General features: G+C 41.3%; 1 protein-coding gene across 1 annotated transcript; it reads right to left on the bottom strand.

The window, feature by feature from the left end:
• Window positions 1-389: 389 nt before the first annotated feature.
• Window positions 390-15,417, bottom strand: GSTA4 (glutathione S-transferase alpha 4). The gene is made up of 7 exons (XM_039852861.1): window positions 15,311-15,417; window positions 14,267-14,371; window positions 9,936-9,987; window positions 8,391-8,523; window positions 7,375-7,516; window positions 5,588-5,719; window positions 390-692 (listed from the first exon to the last, which is right to left on the bottom strand). Exons 2-7 carry the CDS (start codon window positions 14,351-14,353, stop codon window positions 570-572), a joined length of 669 nt encoding a protein of 222 aa, XP_039708795.1. The 5' UTR covers window positions 14,354-14,371; window positions 15,311-15,417; the 3' UTR covers window positions 390-569.
• Between the last annotated feature and the right edge of the window lie 1,149 nt (window positions 15,418-16,566).

Below are 16,566 nucleotides of genomic sequence, written 5' to 3'. Positions count from 1 at the left end.
AAAAAAGGTCAATGTTTCTAGATGAGATCTCTTTGACATGAAAGACCCAACTTAGGAACAACTATACATAGCACCATGACAGAGCTGGGATCACGGCAGCCTCGCATCAATTAAGATACTACTGTGTACTCAGCAATCTATAGGGGCTGTTATGGCGCGAATGATTCTAAGACCCACGGAGCCAATTGAGATTAATTATGAGCCTTTATTAGCCAGCCGGCAACTGACTCTCGACCACGCAGGGTTAGAGGAGATCAGCCCTGGGGTTTGAGAGTGAGGCAGTTATAAAGCCTAGAACAAGCAAGCAGATTACAGAAGCAGAAGTTGGCCATTAGCACAATACATCACCTAGTACCACACCCTGGTTAACAAGTAAGTGGATTATAGAAGCAGACATTGGCCATCTTCATATCTTATACAATACACATCCTAAACCACACCCACGCAAGTAGGACAACTTCTGGTATCTAAAGATATTTCTTCCCTGTAGCTGACTTAGCTAGTTGGCTCACTTGAAAATTTTCCACCCTTAACACGGCAACATCTCACTCACAGATGTACGTGTTGCTTTATGGCATAAAGATGTTGTAAACGGTTCTCACATAGATTTCATCTGGAGGAGGCTTCTTCTTGCTGCCAGGTTCAAGGAATTTCTTAATTGTGGGAATATTACTCATTTTCACTGTGTACTCCTGAAAAAAGGTAAACATAAAAGGTATTAGTTATTATGAAAACATGGTTGTTCAAAATGGCCCATTGATATCTGTCCAATGAATATTTGTTGTAAGGATCCACTGTGCTGGCTCGAAAATTACTGCTTGGCTATCACCCATTGGAACATAACATTCTAACAATATGCTTTCTGCTTCTGTACTCCCGCTTGCACAACCGACCTGTGGGTTGACAGGTAGTGAATAGGAGAAAAATAGACCTTTGCGTTCAAGACAGAATGAGGAATGAGATTTAGGGCTTAAAAACCCTGTACTTCTACATTTCGGGGCTGCTTACTTTGGGGTCTGCGTACCCCTGGCAGACCCAGCTGGCTGAATAAAGAGCATGTTTCCTATAACTCACTGATTTCTGGTGGGCGACTAATCTTTCTGAGGTAACTGAAGTTATACAAGGAGGGACCTCAGGAATCCCCTGGAACATTTCTTGAACGAGGCATACCGGGTATACACCCCCATTGGTCCTGAGGCCCCTGAGAACCAGTGGGCGATTAATGTAGCCTTTGCTACTCAGGCAGCCCGATATCCAGTGTAAATTGCAAAAAATTAGAAGGTTTTGCAGGGATGAACCTGTCCCAACTTGTTGAGATAGCCCAGAAGGTGTTCAACAACAGGGAGGCACCGGATGACCCCAAACGTATGGCTAAAATCTGAAGCTACTGTCATCAACCCAGCCAATCTGTTGCCAGACCCAGACCCCGAGACCTCCGTTCATGACTGCATAGATTTCACAGATGCTGTGTGTTCCTCGCGGCCAGACCTCAAAGACGCCCCTCTGCCTGAGGCCAGTGAAGTTCTGTTCACGGACGGGAGCAGCTTCATGCAGGAAGGAAGGAGGTATGCTGGGGCAGTGGTCGTAACTCTAACTGGCACCATCTGGTCACAGGCTCTTCCCCATAGGACTTCTGCTCAAAAGGCAGAACTCATCGCCCTCGCTGAGGCACTAAGATGGGGAAAGGATAAGGCAGTCGCAATATACACTGACAGCCGATGCGCCTTTGCCGTTACACATGTACACAGAGCCAGCTACAAGGAGAGAGGGCTTCCTTTTTATCTCTTTAGCCTAGGCATTTGACCAGCCACAACCAAAATCAGAAGGAGCATTAATAACTTTGCTAACGACAATACACAAGGTCTTAAATAAGACCACCCCAGACATAGGACACGATTGCTGATTGTGCCTAAACTCAAAAACCCCCTTACTATGTCGGGGTAGGAACTCCCTTAAACTTAACTGAGCTCAGCAGGCTAGAACTTCAAGTCGATTCACTAGCAGAAGTAGTCCTCCAAAATAGAAGAGGTTTAGATTTATTATTCTTAGAACAAGATGGATTATGTATGGCTCTAGGTGAAACCTGTTGCTTTTATGCTAATAACTCTGGAGTAATTAGAGAGAGCTTACGACTAGCAGAGAGAAATTTAGATGTCAGGGAAAAACAAAGACTAGAATCAGATAACTGGTTTCATAGGATGTTCGATTGGTCACCATGGCTAACAACCCTTCTATCTGCTATAGCTGGACCTTTAATCCTCCTCCTCTTCTTGCTAACTTTGGGTCCATGTTTCCTCGATTTTGTATTTTTGTCTTGTTTGTATATATAAGGAAGAGAATTAATTCTATTAAACTTTTAGTATTACAAAATAGAGGCTATGAGCAAATTCCACATGAAAAATCAAGGATTTGATTTTCTGTTAAGGCCAGTGGGGAATATGCTGGCTGGAAAATTACTGCTTGGCTATCGCCCATGGGAAGGAACATAGGTTATCGCCCATGGGAACATAGGCTATCACCCATGGGAATATAACATTCTAACAATATGCTTTCTGCTTCTGTACCCCAGCTTGCACAACCGACCTGTGGATTGACAGGTACTGAATAGGAGAAAAATAGACCTTTGTGTTTAAGACAGAATGAGGAACGGGATTTAGGCCTTAAAAACCCTGTACCTCTACATTTCAGGGCTTCTTAATTTGGGGTCTGCGTACCCCTGGCAGGTCCAGCTGGCTGAATAAAGAGCACGTTTTCTATAACTCACTGATTTCTGGTGGTCCGTGTGTCTTTCGGGGGCTGGCGGCTACAACACAACCAGAACCGTAATCCAGCATCTATTTAAGGTCTGATCTCATGGTATGATTATTTACTATCTCTGCCAACAATTACTGGAATCTAGACCAGGCTTTATGTAAATCTCTTGGTTCACACCAAGATGTGAATTCTTTTCAGAGATAGCAAAATAAAAAAAAGATGCTTAGAATAGGATTACGGACACTTGCTTAAATAGAACAAAGGAAGAAAAAACAAAAGACATGGAAGTACCTTAAATATATTGATCTGCTCAGAGCAAATGCATGAGTCATTTAAATAAAAGTGCTTTAAAAGTCATCAGGTGGGACAATTTACATTTTAAGATTCAGCTTCCTTGGACTTTTATTTTACTTCTAGTAACAAATAAATCCTTTTTCTGGCTGTGTGAGAGATGGCCAGTTGCATTTTTTTGTAGCTTAGGGCTCAGATACCATATATTTATGTAAACTAGAATGGAAAAAAAAAATCATATTTTTTTCATTCACAGAATCAAATCTTACCAATTCTCAGTAACTGAGAAAAGTCTATTTGATCTAGTGAAAAATTTGACGTATATGAAGGAGTATATTTTGAACTTATGAAGAAGTATATAGTCTAATAAAATCTTTCAAAATAAAGTCATTTATTTAAAAAGCTACTAATTAAGTTATATACAAAGCACAGCCTTAATTAACCATGTATATACATACAAACATATATGTCACTAATAATAACAAAATTCTAATAATCATGTCAATTAATGTTATGTAAATATGACAATCTTCTCTTTGTAGTACTTGAGCTATTTATATTATCTTATTTTGAATATTATATCACTATTTAGAAGCTTATTCCATAGGATTTATCATTCGATATTTACCTGGGGTCCATACTTGTCATGTATAATGAAAACTTTTGTGACTTGTGACATTTTTTAACCCTTTAATGAATGCAGGAATGACCCTGTATTAATTCAACTCAGAACCAGTGTTACATTCTGAAGTCCTTTAATATTGATACTTGATCTGATCAGAGATTAAAACTGCATTTACATAGATGTGCCTGGGGTTTAAAAAAAAGTTGTGAGCATCACGGATGGAAAATACCAGTAGGTCTTTGGGCTATTTCAGAGATCTACTGGTATTAGAGTCAAATTAAACATTCATCTCTGACTTCAAGAAGAAATGAACAGACAGCTGAACTATATATAATGGCTATTTGCCTTGTTGAAGATTCTTATCCTCATTTTCTAGGTGTCTGCATTTAACTGGTGGTTGTTGTCCTTATTAGTATATCAAAATGATGTTTACTAGACCTAGAAATGATGTTTACTAGACCTATATATATATACACATTAAAAAGTATCTGTGTTTCTGTTTGGAGATTAAGTTTGTCTCTGATGGCTTTAAATAACGTGGTCAAGGATGTGTCAATGTGGTCTATATCAGAGATTGACAATCTCTTTCTATAAAGGGCCAGTTAGTAAATATTTAGGCTTTGCAGGACATATGGTCTTTTTCAGTACTACCCAACTCTTTCATGATCACACAGAAGCAGCCATAGACAATGCATAAATAAATGGGCATAGCTTTGTGTCAATTAAACTTATCTATGGATATTGAAATTTGAACATCATATAATTTCATGTGTCATGAAATATTGTTCTTTTAACATTTTTTTCAACTAGTTAAAAATGTAAAAACCATTCTCAGCTCAAGAGCTATACAAAAACAGGTGGTAGGCCTGATTTGGCCTGGGGTGGAGTCATAGTTTGCCAACCCCAAGTACAGAGGAAAGCCATTGGATTTGCAGATTACCGGGTAAGGTTCTAGGCAAAACTCAGGGACCCACTAGGTGGGCCATCTCAGCTGCTGACTTCTTTACCCTGAGTCCCTATTTACTCCTAAGCATATTGAAGGCATTGGATGAGATTAGGTTTTTAACTCATTTCCCATTTAGAAATGCTCTTTGAGGCTGAAGCAAATCTGACTGGTTTTCAATGTGAAAATAAAATACAAAAACTGTTCCTGGAGTTATTTCTAAACAGAACTTGTCTCTAATCCTAATGTAATAGAAATGTATACATAAATCGGATTCATTGGATACATCTTTTGCTAATGACGGTTCAAAAACAATGTTAATTGACTTGGGGTAAATGCTGTGGCTGCAAGTACCGCCAGCGAGTATTCTTGGGGCAAATGGGAAATGGGTTAAAGCTCTTTTCTGCTTCAAAATCTCTCTGATCGATCCTGCCAGAATAATAGTGAGAAAAAATAAGCTCAACCACACACAGGTTCTTCCTTGGAATTTCTGGAAAGAGAATTGTGGGAACTCGTTGGAACGATGTATAGCGTGCCTTTTATTAGCTATCAGAACTCAGGCTTTGAGATTTCCAATTTGAGACCACGTGATTTCTGAGAATGGGAGCCATGCCCTGATGATGGGACTGTTTTTGATGTAGACACTCAAGCCCTCTCGTCAGCATATTCAACAGGAACAGATGAGGGGTGGCTGTCCATGTGATTGCCTCTATGGCAAGTCCCTACTGGCAAACTGTGTATGGAGTTTGTTACAAGTGTGTAGTTATGGGACAAAACTAAGCTAAAATTTCTTTCACATGTAAATGATCTTTCAGCTCTAACGACTTGGGAAGCAGAAAAACAATTTCAAGTCTGTAACTTCATTTCATTTTACTAACTAGAATCTAAAAAAAGAATCACACACACACACAGCCAACCAATCAGCAGACATTGAAAGAAGGCCTAAAAGTTCTGGGCCAATCTTCTTTATTTACCTGGAGGTGAGGAAATGATGACAGGATATTAGGAATTTTCTCCTCTAGAGCCAAAATGGTTTGGAGTAGAATTATATCTGCAAGGCTCAGCTGATTACCAACAAGAAACCTTTGTCCATGTTCCCTTAGAACCTGTAGGATATATAATTTGCATCAGTTACAATACTCTACATAGAGAAACTGATGAAGCTACTGAATCAGTACAGTATTTGAGAAGGGGTGAAACTATAGCCTTGCCCTTTCATCTTTTTATAAATAACATTAATTAAGAGGACACTAAGATAGATAGAGAAAGGAGACAAAGTGTAAAATTGAAAGCATCATTAAATATCTACTCTATATCAGAATGAAACAGTGAAAAGGGGAACAAAATATTAATTCTAGATTTATCATCCAGTATGTTAAAAGAATACTCTTATTCTATAAATAAGTCTACATAAGTGAATTAGCCCTGATGAATTCAGGAGGCTGGGCAGGAGGAAGTGATTTAAAAAGTAAGTGATAGGTCCTCGTCAAGGAGTCCAATCTCGTTTGCCAGTTCTGTGTCTGTGAACATCAGGACTCACTGTCATAAATTAGATGTGACTATAAAAAAAAGGCAAGCTTCCTTTCACATCTTCTAAGACAGAGAAAATTAAAGCATGAGAGTTCATCTTGACTCCCATTGTGAGTAACATACAGGTGCAGAGAGTCACAGGAATAGATGACGATCAGGAAGAGCAAGAAACAGTGATAGAATGGAGATCCCCTTTGCAGTGAACTCTTGGACGCCTACGAGTATGAGGAAGTGTGCCCACACGTGCATGTGGTGCGTATGCCTGACAGGGACTCTGCCTATGATTCCGAAGCAAATATAGCCACTGCAGCCAGAGTGGGAGAGTACAGTGTATCCAGAATCTGAAGTCAGAGGGACAACGTCCATTCTCAGCTCCCCAGCTTGGGCACGCCACTCAATGTCTTTGTGATTCTATTTCATTATGTATAAAAGAAGAGTAATCATTTTTAGCTCATGTATTAGGAGGAGTCCTGACATAGTCTCGGCCAAAGGGACATAATAACCAGCAGCGACCTTTCACCAAGGCACTTATTCCTCCTTTGTCATACCATATGTCTGCATTATATATTACATTCACAAAGTGCCTTGTGAGCAAGAGACCATGGAACCAGGTGACAGAAAAACCCAGGAAATACCTCTTCTTAAATCTAATTCCATGAAGATGGCCAGAGGAAGTTTGTCAATTCCATATTTTTAGATTCTCTTGTTTTTTAATTAAAATATTTAAAACAATGCCTCTCGGTTGAGGAAAAGGAGTTTGAAGCCCAGAAAAATAGATAAGAGTAAGAAGATGAGGAAAAAACGAAACAGAAAACAAGTGTGAAGGGAAGAGAAATAAACAGCAATGGTTCTTCTCTTCATATCAAACTATTAAGCGAGATGTCTGATACATAACGCTGTTCAGCAAATGTTTGTGGAATGAACGAATAAATTAGGTAGTTTCTGCTTTTCTGTCTCTTACATAGGATGGGTACCTGGTGAATGTAAGAAATAATAATGCACACATGTGGTAAGCCCATATTTTTTCCAGACTTTTGAATAATGTGGTCCTAGTAGTATCTGAGGAGCTGCAAGACATCCTGGTTTTGTGCTGGCTACTGTCAACTCCTAGAAGTCTAGCAAGGTCAGTTCAACAGGCCTCAGCATTACACTGCCCTGGCGGGAAGAGGCATTGGTGGCGGCTCCCTTGTGGTCTGCTTATGTTGTGTTCATAGGCTTCTCTGCCACCTACCTTTTCAAACACAGGAAAGTATCTAATTATAGCCTTCTGAGCCATGTTAACCACTTCCTTCTGTTGATCGTCTGGTTTTAGGAAAGGATGCATGATAATCAGTTCCAGCAGATCCAGCGTCCCCTCCACATACATGTCAATCCTTAAAACAAAAAAGTATTTTTCTCAATTTCCCCTTTTTGGAACGCATCGGCTTCCACAACTAAGAACTTTCTCTTGAGGCTCTGGCAACTTAAGTACCAAGAAGCATTTATCTACACCTGTCTCTTAAGAGGAAAGATGCAAAGACAACTCTGGTTGTCATTCAGAAAATTCCTTCAGAAACATCTGTCACAAACCAGAAAGCACGATAGTTATGACAGCTCTCTCTCCCCAGCCCCTACCCCTCCACTCTCACTCCAGTACCCACACTCAGTGTAGGCGGAACTTCGCATTTATAAAAATAGTGGATTACACTTATGGAATGCTTGGTATGTATCAGGCGTGGTGCTAAACACTCTATATCTATTATTTCATTGAATCCTATGACATTATGAGGAATGTGCTATCGTTATCTCCATAGTACAGGAGATTCATCAGGACTCCAGAACTTGACACTTTGCTTAGGGTCATGCATCTGGGAGGTACAAGGACCAGGCTTTGAGTTCGAATTATAATCCAAGGCATAGTATCCCAGGCCTTGAATGTCAGAATGGCTTCCTATTCCTAATAGTCAATGGTAATAAATTTGCAAGAAAAGTAAAAAGTAATATCAAAGCATTTAAAGATGTTGAAACCTGAAACAATCACACTACAGATACAGGATCTAATATCTGAATTCAATTATTTTCTATCGTTTTACTCAGACTCTCTGTACTGATTTTCCAACTGGCCGTCGTGACCTTTCTGGGTTTTTGTTTCCTGTTCACACGAATGACACAAGACATAAAGTAGACAGGGTGCGCTGTAGAGGACTGCAAATCGGCTAAGGCATCAATAAGCTGACAAGTGAAAACACTCAAGAGGGGCCATAGTACAGGGTTCTCTCCTTGAGGTCCTTGCCAAAGAGATGGTGCCTGTCCGCTATGTAGTGGAGAATGCTTCGGGTCTGCACCAACTTCATCCCGTCAATTTCAACCATTGGCACTTGTTGGAACAGCAGGTGGTTACCTGAGAGTGGAAGCCCAGAGTTAGAAGTGATCTATGCCCTGTCTCCCAACCCCTAAAAAATGCTCTAGGGAATGAAAAGGGATGGTGTGGCCATAGCCTTAAGGAAATAGTGTAAAACTCCCTGATGACAGATAACCTCAAATTCACTCACGGCAGCAGAGTTAGCCATAAAAGAAGCCTGAAAACTAGCATTGTTCTAAACTTTTCGTTTTCATCCAGGGAAATTACCTACCCACAGTGATATGGGGTAGAGACAAATTTAGTGAAGATATTCCTCAAGAGCTGCACTAGATGCATGTATCTAGTTAAGGCTAAATTTGAATTAATGAAAATTGAGAAAATTTCAAATTCAATTCCTTAGTTACACTAGACACAGTTCAAGTCCTCAGTAGGCACAGATGGCTAGTGGCTACTACACTGGACAGTGCAGAATACAACATTTCCAACACTGTACGATGATCTACTGATAGCACTGCCTTAGACAATCTGATAATGAAGCCTAAGTCACCAAGTGATACTCATGCATACTCATTGTTTTTTCTCTTGCACAGCCATAGGCCAGTTACTACCAAGTTTGCCCCCACTGGTGAAAAACTAACCCATTACTTTCTTTAACACTTTGTATCAGACAGTTCCCACATAGCAAACTCTGAGGACAGATGCAAGTATAGGGTACAGCCTAGCCCTCTGAGGACAGATGCAAGTATAGGGTACAGCCTAGCCCTTGAAGGGCTCAAGGATTGGGGCACGTGAGGGTTCAGGGAAGACGAGGACTCAGCACGTGACTAGTCATGTCAGGCCAGTGTCACCCGTGACAGGTGGCATTACAGCCCTTCAGAGTTGGTCTCTCTTAAGGAAGTCTTGAGTTGGGCCTGAGGCTCCTGCTGATGGTTGGGAGGGAGGCTGCTTACAGGGTTGCTAGGTATTTCTCAAGGGCCCTGGGTATGCAGAGTGTAGGAATTAAAGGGGGGGGGGGCTTTTATTGATTCCATATGTTTGGTGTTTATTTCAGAAATCGAGGACATTTATTAGCAGACTTTAAGCCCTCAGATAATTTGGAGGAGGCAAAAAAGGCGTGACAAGGAAGATGAGGAGGGAAGGGATGAAGGAGAGGAAGGGAGGGAAAGATGAGGAGGGAAGGGATGGAGGAGGGCAGGGGGAGGAGAAAGAGATGGAGGAGGGTTGTTTACATGGATAGAAGAAGGAACTGCTCCCTTCCTTTAGCTAGCTCTTACAGAACTACTGAATAAGAAGCAATTTCCTGGCGATTTCAGCTATTATTCATTTGTCTGGTTTTAGGATACTGTTCTGAATGTTTAGTGTCAGCAGCATCTTTGCCCTTCCACCAAGGATCAATTGTTTAAAAAAATATATATCAGCATTACCGGCAGTTGTCTCATTTCAATACTCACCATCCTGCAACTTCTGCAACTGTTCTTTTGTTTCTAAAAATTCTTCATCAAACTAAATTTTTAAAAAGATAATCCCCCCCCAAGAAAAGGTACATGTCATTATGGGATCAGGACTGCAAATACCAAGTTAAATTGCCTCAAAATCTGAGAGAAAGAGGTCACTTAGCACTCACATCTTGGCTTCTAAAGAACACTGCCCTCTAAGAGAAACAGGGGCTCCAAAGAAAAAAGGCTGATTCTGTTACATTAGGAAGCAAGGAAGTGCTCAAAGACTAATGAGATATGTCAAAGGCAGACGCACTTAGGACCTTACCTGAAGGTAATTCCCTAGACAAATTTGGGACAATTCAAGCATCAGAAAGAGTAATGTCAGTTATGGATTTTAACACACACCAACAGAAAAAAAAATCCCTGTCTCCAGAAATGAATAATAAAAAAGAGAAAAAGAAAAGCTCTTTTCATAGCAGAATTAGCACTAATTAATATAGAATTATTGCTAATTAATGAAAAAATTTTAAAAATCACCAATCTGCAACCTACTTTCAAAGGATTGAGGGGGAAAAAGCAGAAAGACAGGAAGGGAGAAAGCAAATGTAGCAAACTGTTGACAACTGAATTTAGTTGAAAAGTATCCATTGTACTATTACAATTTTTCTGTAGGTTTGAAAGTTTTCAAATTAAAAAGTTGGAGAAGAAAAGAAACAGAACAAATTTCTTTTCTTCTGACATTATAAAATGTTCTAGTGCAACTTTATGTCAGGAAGAGGAAGTCTCGTCCCCCCAAGTCTGGGGATGGTTCTCTGCTGTTGTCTGTCCCTGTGCTACTCCCCCAAATCATTTAAGAAAGAGGTAGAGCTGACCAGCACAGAACCGGCAGTCCTCCCAGGCCTCCTCTCCTGACCCGGGGGAAGAACTGGGATGTGGAGTATAGGCATAGCTTCTGCTACTTGCCAGGGTCTTCGTGGTGTGAGGAGAGGAGCTGCATGCCCCTAGAAACACTCTATCTGGTGCCTCAGGCTTAACAATGTTCCAGGCATTTGTCCAAATGCCAAGCTGGTCAGATGTGGTATGGGTGGTGCTTCCTCCACAGGACTGCTTTCAAACATTTATGGCCATGACCATTTAAAGCACATGGAAAAGTGAGAGAGTGGTGTCCAACCCCAGGCCCACCCTTTAGAGATTCACATTCAGTAGTTGTGAGAGACCCGAATTATGCATTTTCAAACACAAGTCCTTCCCAATGGTTCTGATTTTTGACTTTTAGGACATTATGCAAAATGGGTGCTCTCACTAGAGAAACTATGTGTCAAGCTTTGTAAAAACTATTGGTCAGGAAGAAGAAACCGGCACCAGAAGGGGAGATGAGAGAGTGGACAGAAAGAGAAGGACAAATATCACCAGGCAGAGCTTAGAGGGAGCTTGGCAACTCTAGTCCAAGTACAGCTCAAGGCTGGATGGGTAGAGACAGCATCTGGGGTTCTAGCTGCACAATCAGTTGTCTTTGTTCCCTAACTTGGGAGAACTGCCGTCTTTCACACCACACCACTCCTTCTTTCGACACTGTTTCAGTTAAACTACCCACAAGTCCTGGATTCAGAGCTTGCGGCTGTTAAGTCTTCTCTTAATCATGTGTTGATTTCCCTCGGAACAAGGGGGATCCGACTGGATTTCTTGGTGGGGGGTCTTCAGGTAAATGGAGCCCCAGGCAGTGGAGAAGCAACATCTAGCACATACCAATGTCTAAGGCCTCAAACCAAGTGACTGAGATGGAGGACGCTGACTCTCTGAATTAGGACTAGCTGCCTTTCAGCAGGTTTGGTTACCTAGTTACTCAGATGTGTGTCTTTCGCATTGTAGGCTCAACCTGATACTGTGACACCGGAATCACAAACTCATTCAGTGGCTGCCAGACTGTCCTCCTGATTGTTTCAAATTTATATGAGCCAAAACTTAGCTAAAATTGTCTTTTGGCAAAGAAATGGAGAGGGCCACCCTCCATACTGCTTTTTGGGAATCGTTCTTGTAAACCACACCGTCAGCCCTAGTAAGGGAGGCCAATCAATCTCCCTCCACCGTGGCCAGAGGGGTGTGCCCAAGACCCAATCTGGGCTAATTATTCTACCCCACCTGCCTGCCCACTGCGACTGGTCTATGATAGGTGGGTCACATGACCCATGCTCTTTTTGTTGTTGTTGTTGAACTTATCTAGGGTTGGGTTTCAATTATTGTAACCAAGAATCTTGACTCGTAGGAGAGTAAGGGGAATAGGATAGAACAAAGATAGGGAAGAGAGAGAATGTAATGAAGGATTATAATACATACGCATAAGACACTCATTGCAAAACCTGCTTAAAAAACCCAAAATTATAATTCAGAAGCATACAGAGTTAGACAGATGACATAAATAAGCAGACCAGGTTCAGGTCATGGAACCAAGAATTTTTTAACTCTCTTCTTAACACAATTAGAACATGCGTCCTAAGACAAAAGGAAATGAGGGTCTGTGTTGAGCAAGAAAGGTCTACCTATAGTGGCAGTCCTTAATCAGATTCAGCAATTGCTGTCACGTGGAAATGAGGGCTCAGTATCATCAGATCTTCCCATTTCCCAAGAGAATTCAGAAATCAGGATTTGTATATAAAAATGATTATCAATTAATTTAGAAAAATTTAAAACACTGTGTGGAATTATAATTCTGTGTAAAGAAACCCAAGCCCAAACCCAAAGCAACCAAACAAAACCCAAATGCCAAACCCAACAGACTTCGTGTGTTATCTTTGGAGGTTGGTAGGGTAACAACTCATTATTCTGAAAATTCATAAAGAGACCAAATCAAGCATTTATCTTGCCTTTCCTATATGAGCTATGTTTCAAGGTAATTAGTTAATGAATGAAAAATTATTCGTTATAAGAGAATCACAGTTAATAAATTCATGTGAAATGATGGAAATAGAAAAATCACCATTTTGTAATCCCCGGCAATGATCAATAGCTGCTAAAACCACTAGTTGAAAGGGTAATGGGGGAAATTTTACAATGTGTGGGTCAGGCTGACGTTACTGGAACACACCGATGAAGCTATGCGTCTCTGAAGACAAGACAGTCAGACATCATGCACCCCTAATGGCGTACAACAGAAATATGCCACAGTATCCATCTGTCAAAGTCTGGCAGGAAAAAAAAATTTAAAGATAGAAAGAAAAAAGGAGCCTGGATTTGATCACATCTCTGGATCCAACTAGCCGTTTGCAGAAAATATAGAGAATAGAGGAACATGTTAAAATGAGGGTAAATCAGCCAAATACAGAATGGGGAAAATTCTACAGGGCAGTTTCACCCACAAATAAACGGCACTAAAACAAACGCAGACACTTTGCACCCAGATCTTGGCTGTTAATACCATTTTCTAATAAAAAGGACCAGGGCTCCTTGGAGAAATACTTGATTCTAGGGCCAGGGCAAGGAAAATAGCCTGGAGCATCTTGTTATGTCAGAAAATAAGAAATTGATGGGGATGGGGGAAAGAAGGCTATGTGGAAAGGACACGAGAGCTAACCTGAGAGAGTACCAATGGCCAAAGCTGAAATATTTTGAGCAAAAAAGTAAAGAAATATTGGATTATGACCCACAATAGAAATAAATGTACTTAAGTCCATACTGATATAAATGAATGACTGAATACATAAATAAATTGGGGAGGGGGGAGAAATCTCCCTTACATAAGAATTCTAAATGCAGATACTCCCCTCTCCAGGAGGTGGAGCTTAATTCCTATCCTTTTGAGCGTGAGCTAAACTTAATGACTTGCTTCCAAAGAATGGAGTGAAAAATAGTTTCTTTACAAAAAGAAATCTGGCAGATGCCACCTTAAACAAGTGACCAAGGTTAACAGCACCAGTGATAACTCACGTTAATATCACAGAAGCCCTAATATGATGCAATGAGAAGGGCACTTCGCCTCTGTGCTATTTTTCACCCAAACCCCAGTTTAACCATGAGAAAAACATAAGACAAACCAACCCAAGCTGGAAAAGTCTAACCAATGCTTTTTAATAAAAACTGTCAAGGTTGTGAAATAAAGGAAAGACTCAGAAAATGTCACAGATTGAGGGTGACTAAAACATATGACCTAAGATAATGTTGGATCCTGGAACAGTCATCCACTACATTCCATCTATAAAGAAAAACCCTTTGAAGGGAAGGAATCCTCTGACTCTGAAGCATGTCTGTAATATTAGTGAGACAGAACTATATCAGGGCTCTGCCATTTATGTTTTTCTCAGTCTCAAAGCCATATGAAAAATCCGTGAAGAAATAGCACATGGGGGTACCTCCACTCCAGCGGCAGCTAAAACCCATCTTACGGTTTCCATCCGACCTCTTCCATTTGGATAGTGGAGCTTGGGCTTCTCTGCCATGATGGCCTTTCCGGCTTTCTGAAAAATTTACAAATGCAGCAACTCTTCTTAATTTCGTGCCCTCAACCCACTGCTAAACGAATATTCATGATTTGGGCACAGGAAACTATTGTTTTTACTGTTTCTCCTCATTCCATAAAAGCATACCACCATTTTAACACATTAAAAAAAGAAGAAAAAAACACGTTGGCTTTCATATCATCTCTATTTATGATGTCTTATTCCGGATCTTGGGAAGCTGGGGCCATTTGTTGTAAAGACATTTATGCTAGCAGTACAGTACCTCACTGATTCAGATCATCATACACTTTGACCTTGAAAATCTTAGATTTCCCAAATTCGGCCTGGAGAAGCGAAATGCGGAGGGTCGCGGAGAATTATACATCCACCCGAACCTTTGCAAGTAGTCACACTTTCACACGCATCATATTTGATTATCACAGAAACTGGAAGGTGAGCAGGCCGAGTATTCCTATTGTCTACAAAATGTACATCCTTTGTCGCGGCTGCAGTAGCGGCCCCTGGGTCCCTCACGTCCCTGGCACCCGCAAAGAGATGAGCCCGGGTTCTTGCGAATGCGCCCAGGCCACAGACTAGGCCACCCCAGACTAGACTCCGGGACTCCGCATGCCCGCTCAACCCACGCTGGGTCAGAGCGGCCGCCCGGCCCAGAGAGGATCCAAGCCTGCCGTCCATCAAGAGACTCAGGGTCCAAAGAGTGGTTTAAAAAAAATACGCACACTGGCCCAAGAATGCTTCCCAGTCGCAGCAAAGGGGCCCCAGTCGGCCCAGACGCGGGCGGGAGCGCACAAGACATGAGGGAGGGAGAGAAAAGAAGGATTGTAGGGGATAGGGGTAAGGGATGGATGGTGGAGTAAGAGGCCCGAATCGGAAGAATAGTGGGAAAGAGAAACAAGAAGGGAAAAGGCGAGTGGGCGCGGCAGGAGGGACACAGACCTGCAACCAGCTAGAAGAATCCGGAGCCACACAAAGCACACAGCGAGAAGCCAGCTGAGAAGAAAGATCAGCTGGCGGAGAGGAGGCGCTACCGGTGGGCGAGGCTCCGGGGAGATTTCACCAATAGAAACAACACTATTTAGCATGACCCACCCATTTGCAAGGCATTCTGGATAATATGAAAACAGCCCAAATTCAAGCCAATTTTAACATTAATTTTAGCATTATGAGGGAGAAAATGACCTTTAAATTATCATTTAGATTTAGACTTTAGTTAAAATTTTCTGTTAGCGATCCAGCATGGGTTTTTTTAAAAAAAGAAAACTCGACCTATGCGTAAAGACAGAATTCTCTTTAGGTTTATATAGCTTGTGCCAATATTAGGGTGCTCGGATGTGAGGGCGATCTGGCTGCGACATCTGTCACCCCATTGATCGCCAGGGTTGATTCGGCTGATCTGGCTGGCTAGGCGGGTGTCCCCTTCCTCCCTCACCGCTCCATGTGCGTCCCTCCCGAAGCTGCGCGCTCGGTCGAAGAGGACGACCTTCCCCGATAGAGGAGAGGACCGTTCTTCGGTCAAGGGTATACGAGTAGCTGCGCTCCCCTGCTAGAACCTCCAAACAAGCTCTCAAGGTCCATTTGTAGGAGAACGTAGGGTAGTCAAGCTTCCAAGACTCCAGACACATCCAAATGAGGCGCTGCATGTGGCAGTCTGCCTTTCTTTTAACAATGCAATAAAAAATCTTAAGCACCACATACTACTAGAAGTGTAGAAGTATGAGAAGTATAATAGTGTAATGTTTTAATATAAAAGGATAGCCTATTTTTCAGAGGTGTTAGTAAGCAAAGTACCATATATAGCTATATGTGCCACTAATGAATATATTATTAAAGAGCAGGACTTAATTTTTCTCATTTTGTACATACACATTTAGTTTTTTAAATTTCTTTTTCACTGACCCCATGGATCATATTGAGCTTTCTCTTCACTGATACGCAACTGCTTTAAACCACAGGCTAAACATAGCACCTTCCTGAATGGGAGGAAGGGGAGTGTTGGTGTAGAGGTGTCAATGGGGCTAAAAAAGTAATTTGTCCGGTAAAAAAGTTAACACTTTAAAAAATATTTTAAAGCCATCAAGGCTATATTATAGAATAGAATGCTAAATTCACATGACCCTTAAGGTTAAAAATATATGCTTTCAAAAGGACTTCGAATTTCTTTTTAGAGGCAGCTTCTGCTATTCTTCAGACTA

This window comes from Pteropus medius, unplaced genomic scaffold, assembly GCF_902729225.1.
Source record: "Pteropus medius unplaced genomic scaffold, Ma_sr-lr_union100, whole genome shotgun sequence".
Lineage (NCBI taxonomy): Eukaryota > Metazoa > Chordata > Mammalia > Chiroptera > Pteropodidae > Pteropus > Pteropus medius.
The sequence above is the reverse complement of the archived record's forward strand: the minus strand, read 5'-3'. Positions and strand labels throughout refer to the sequence as shown.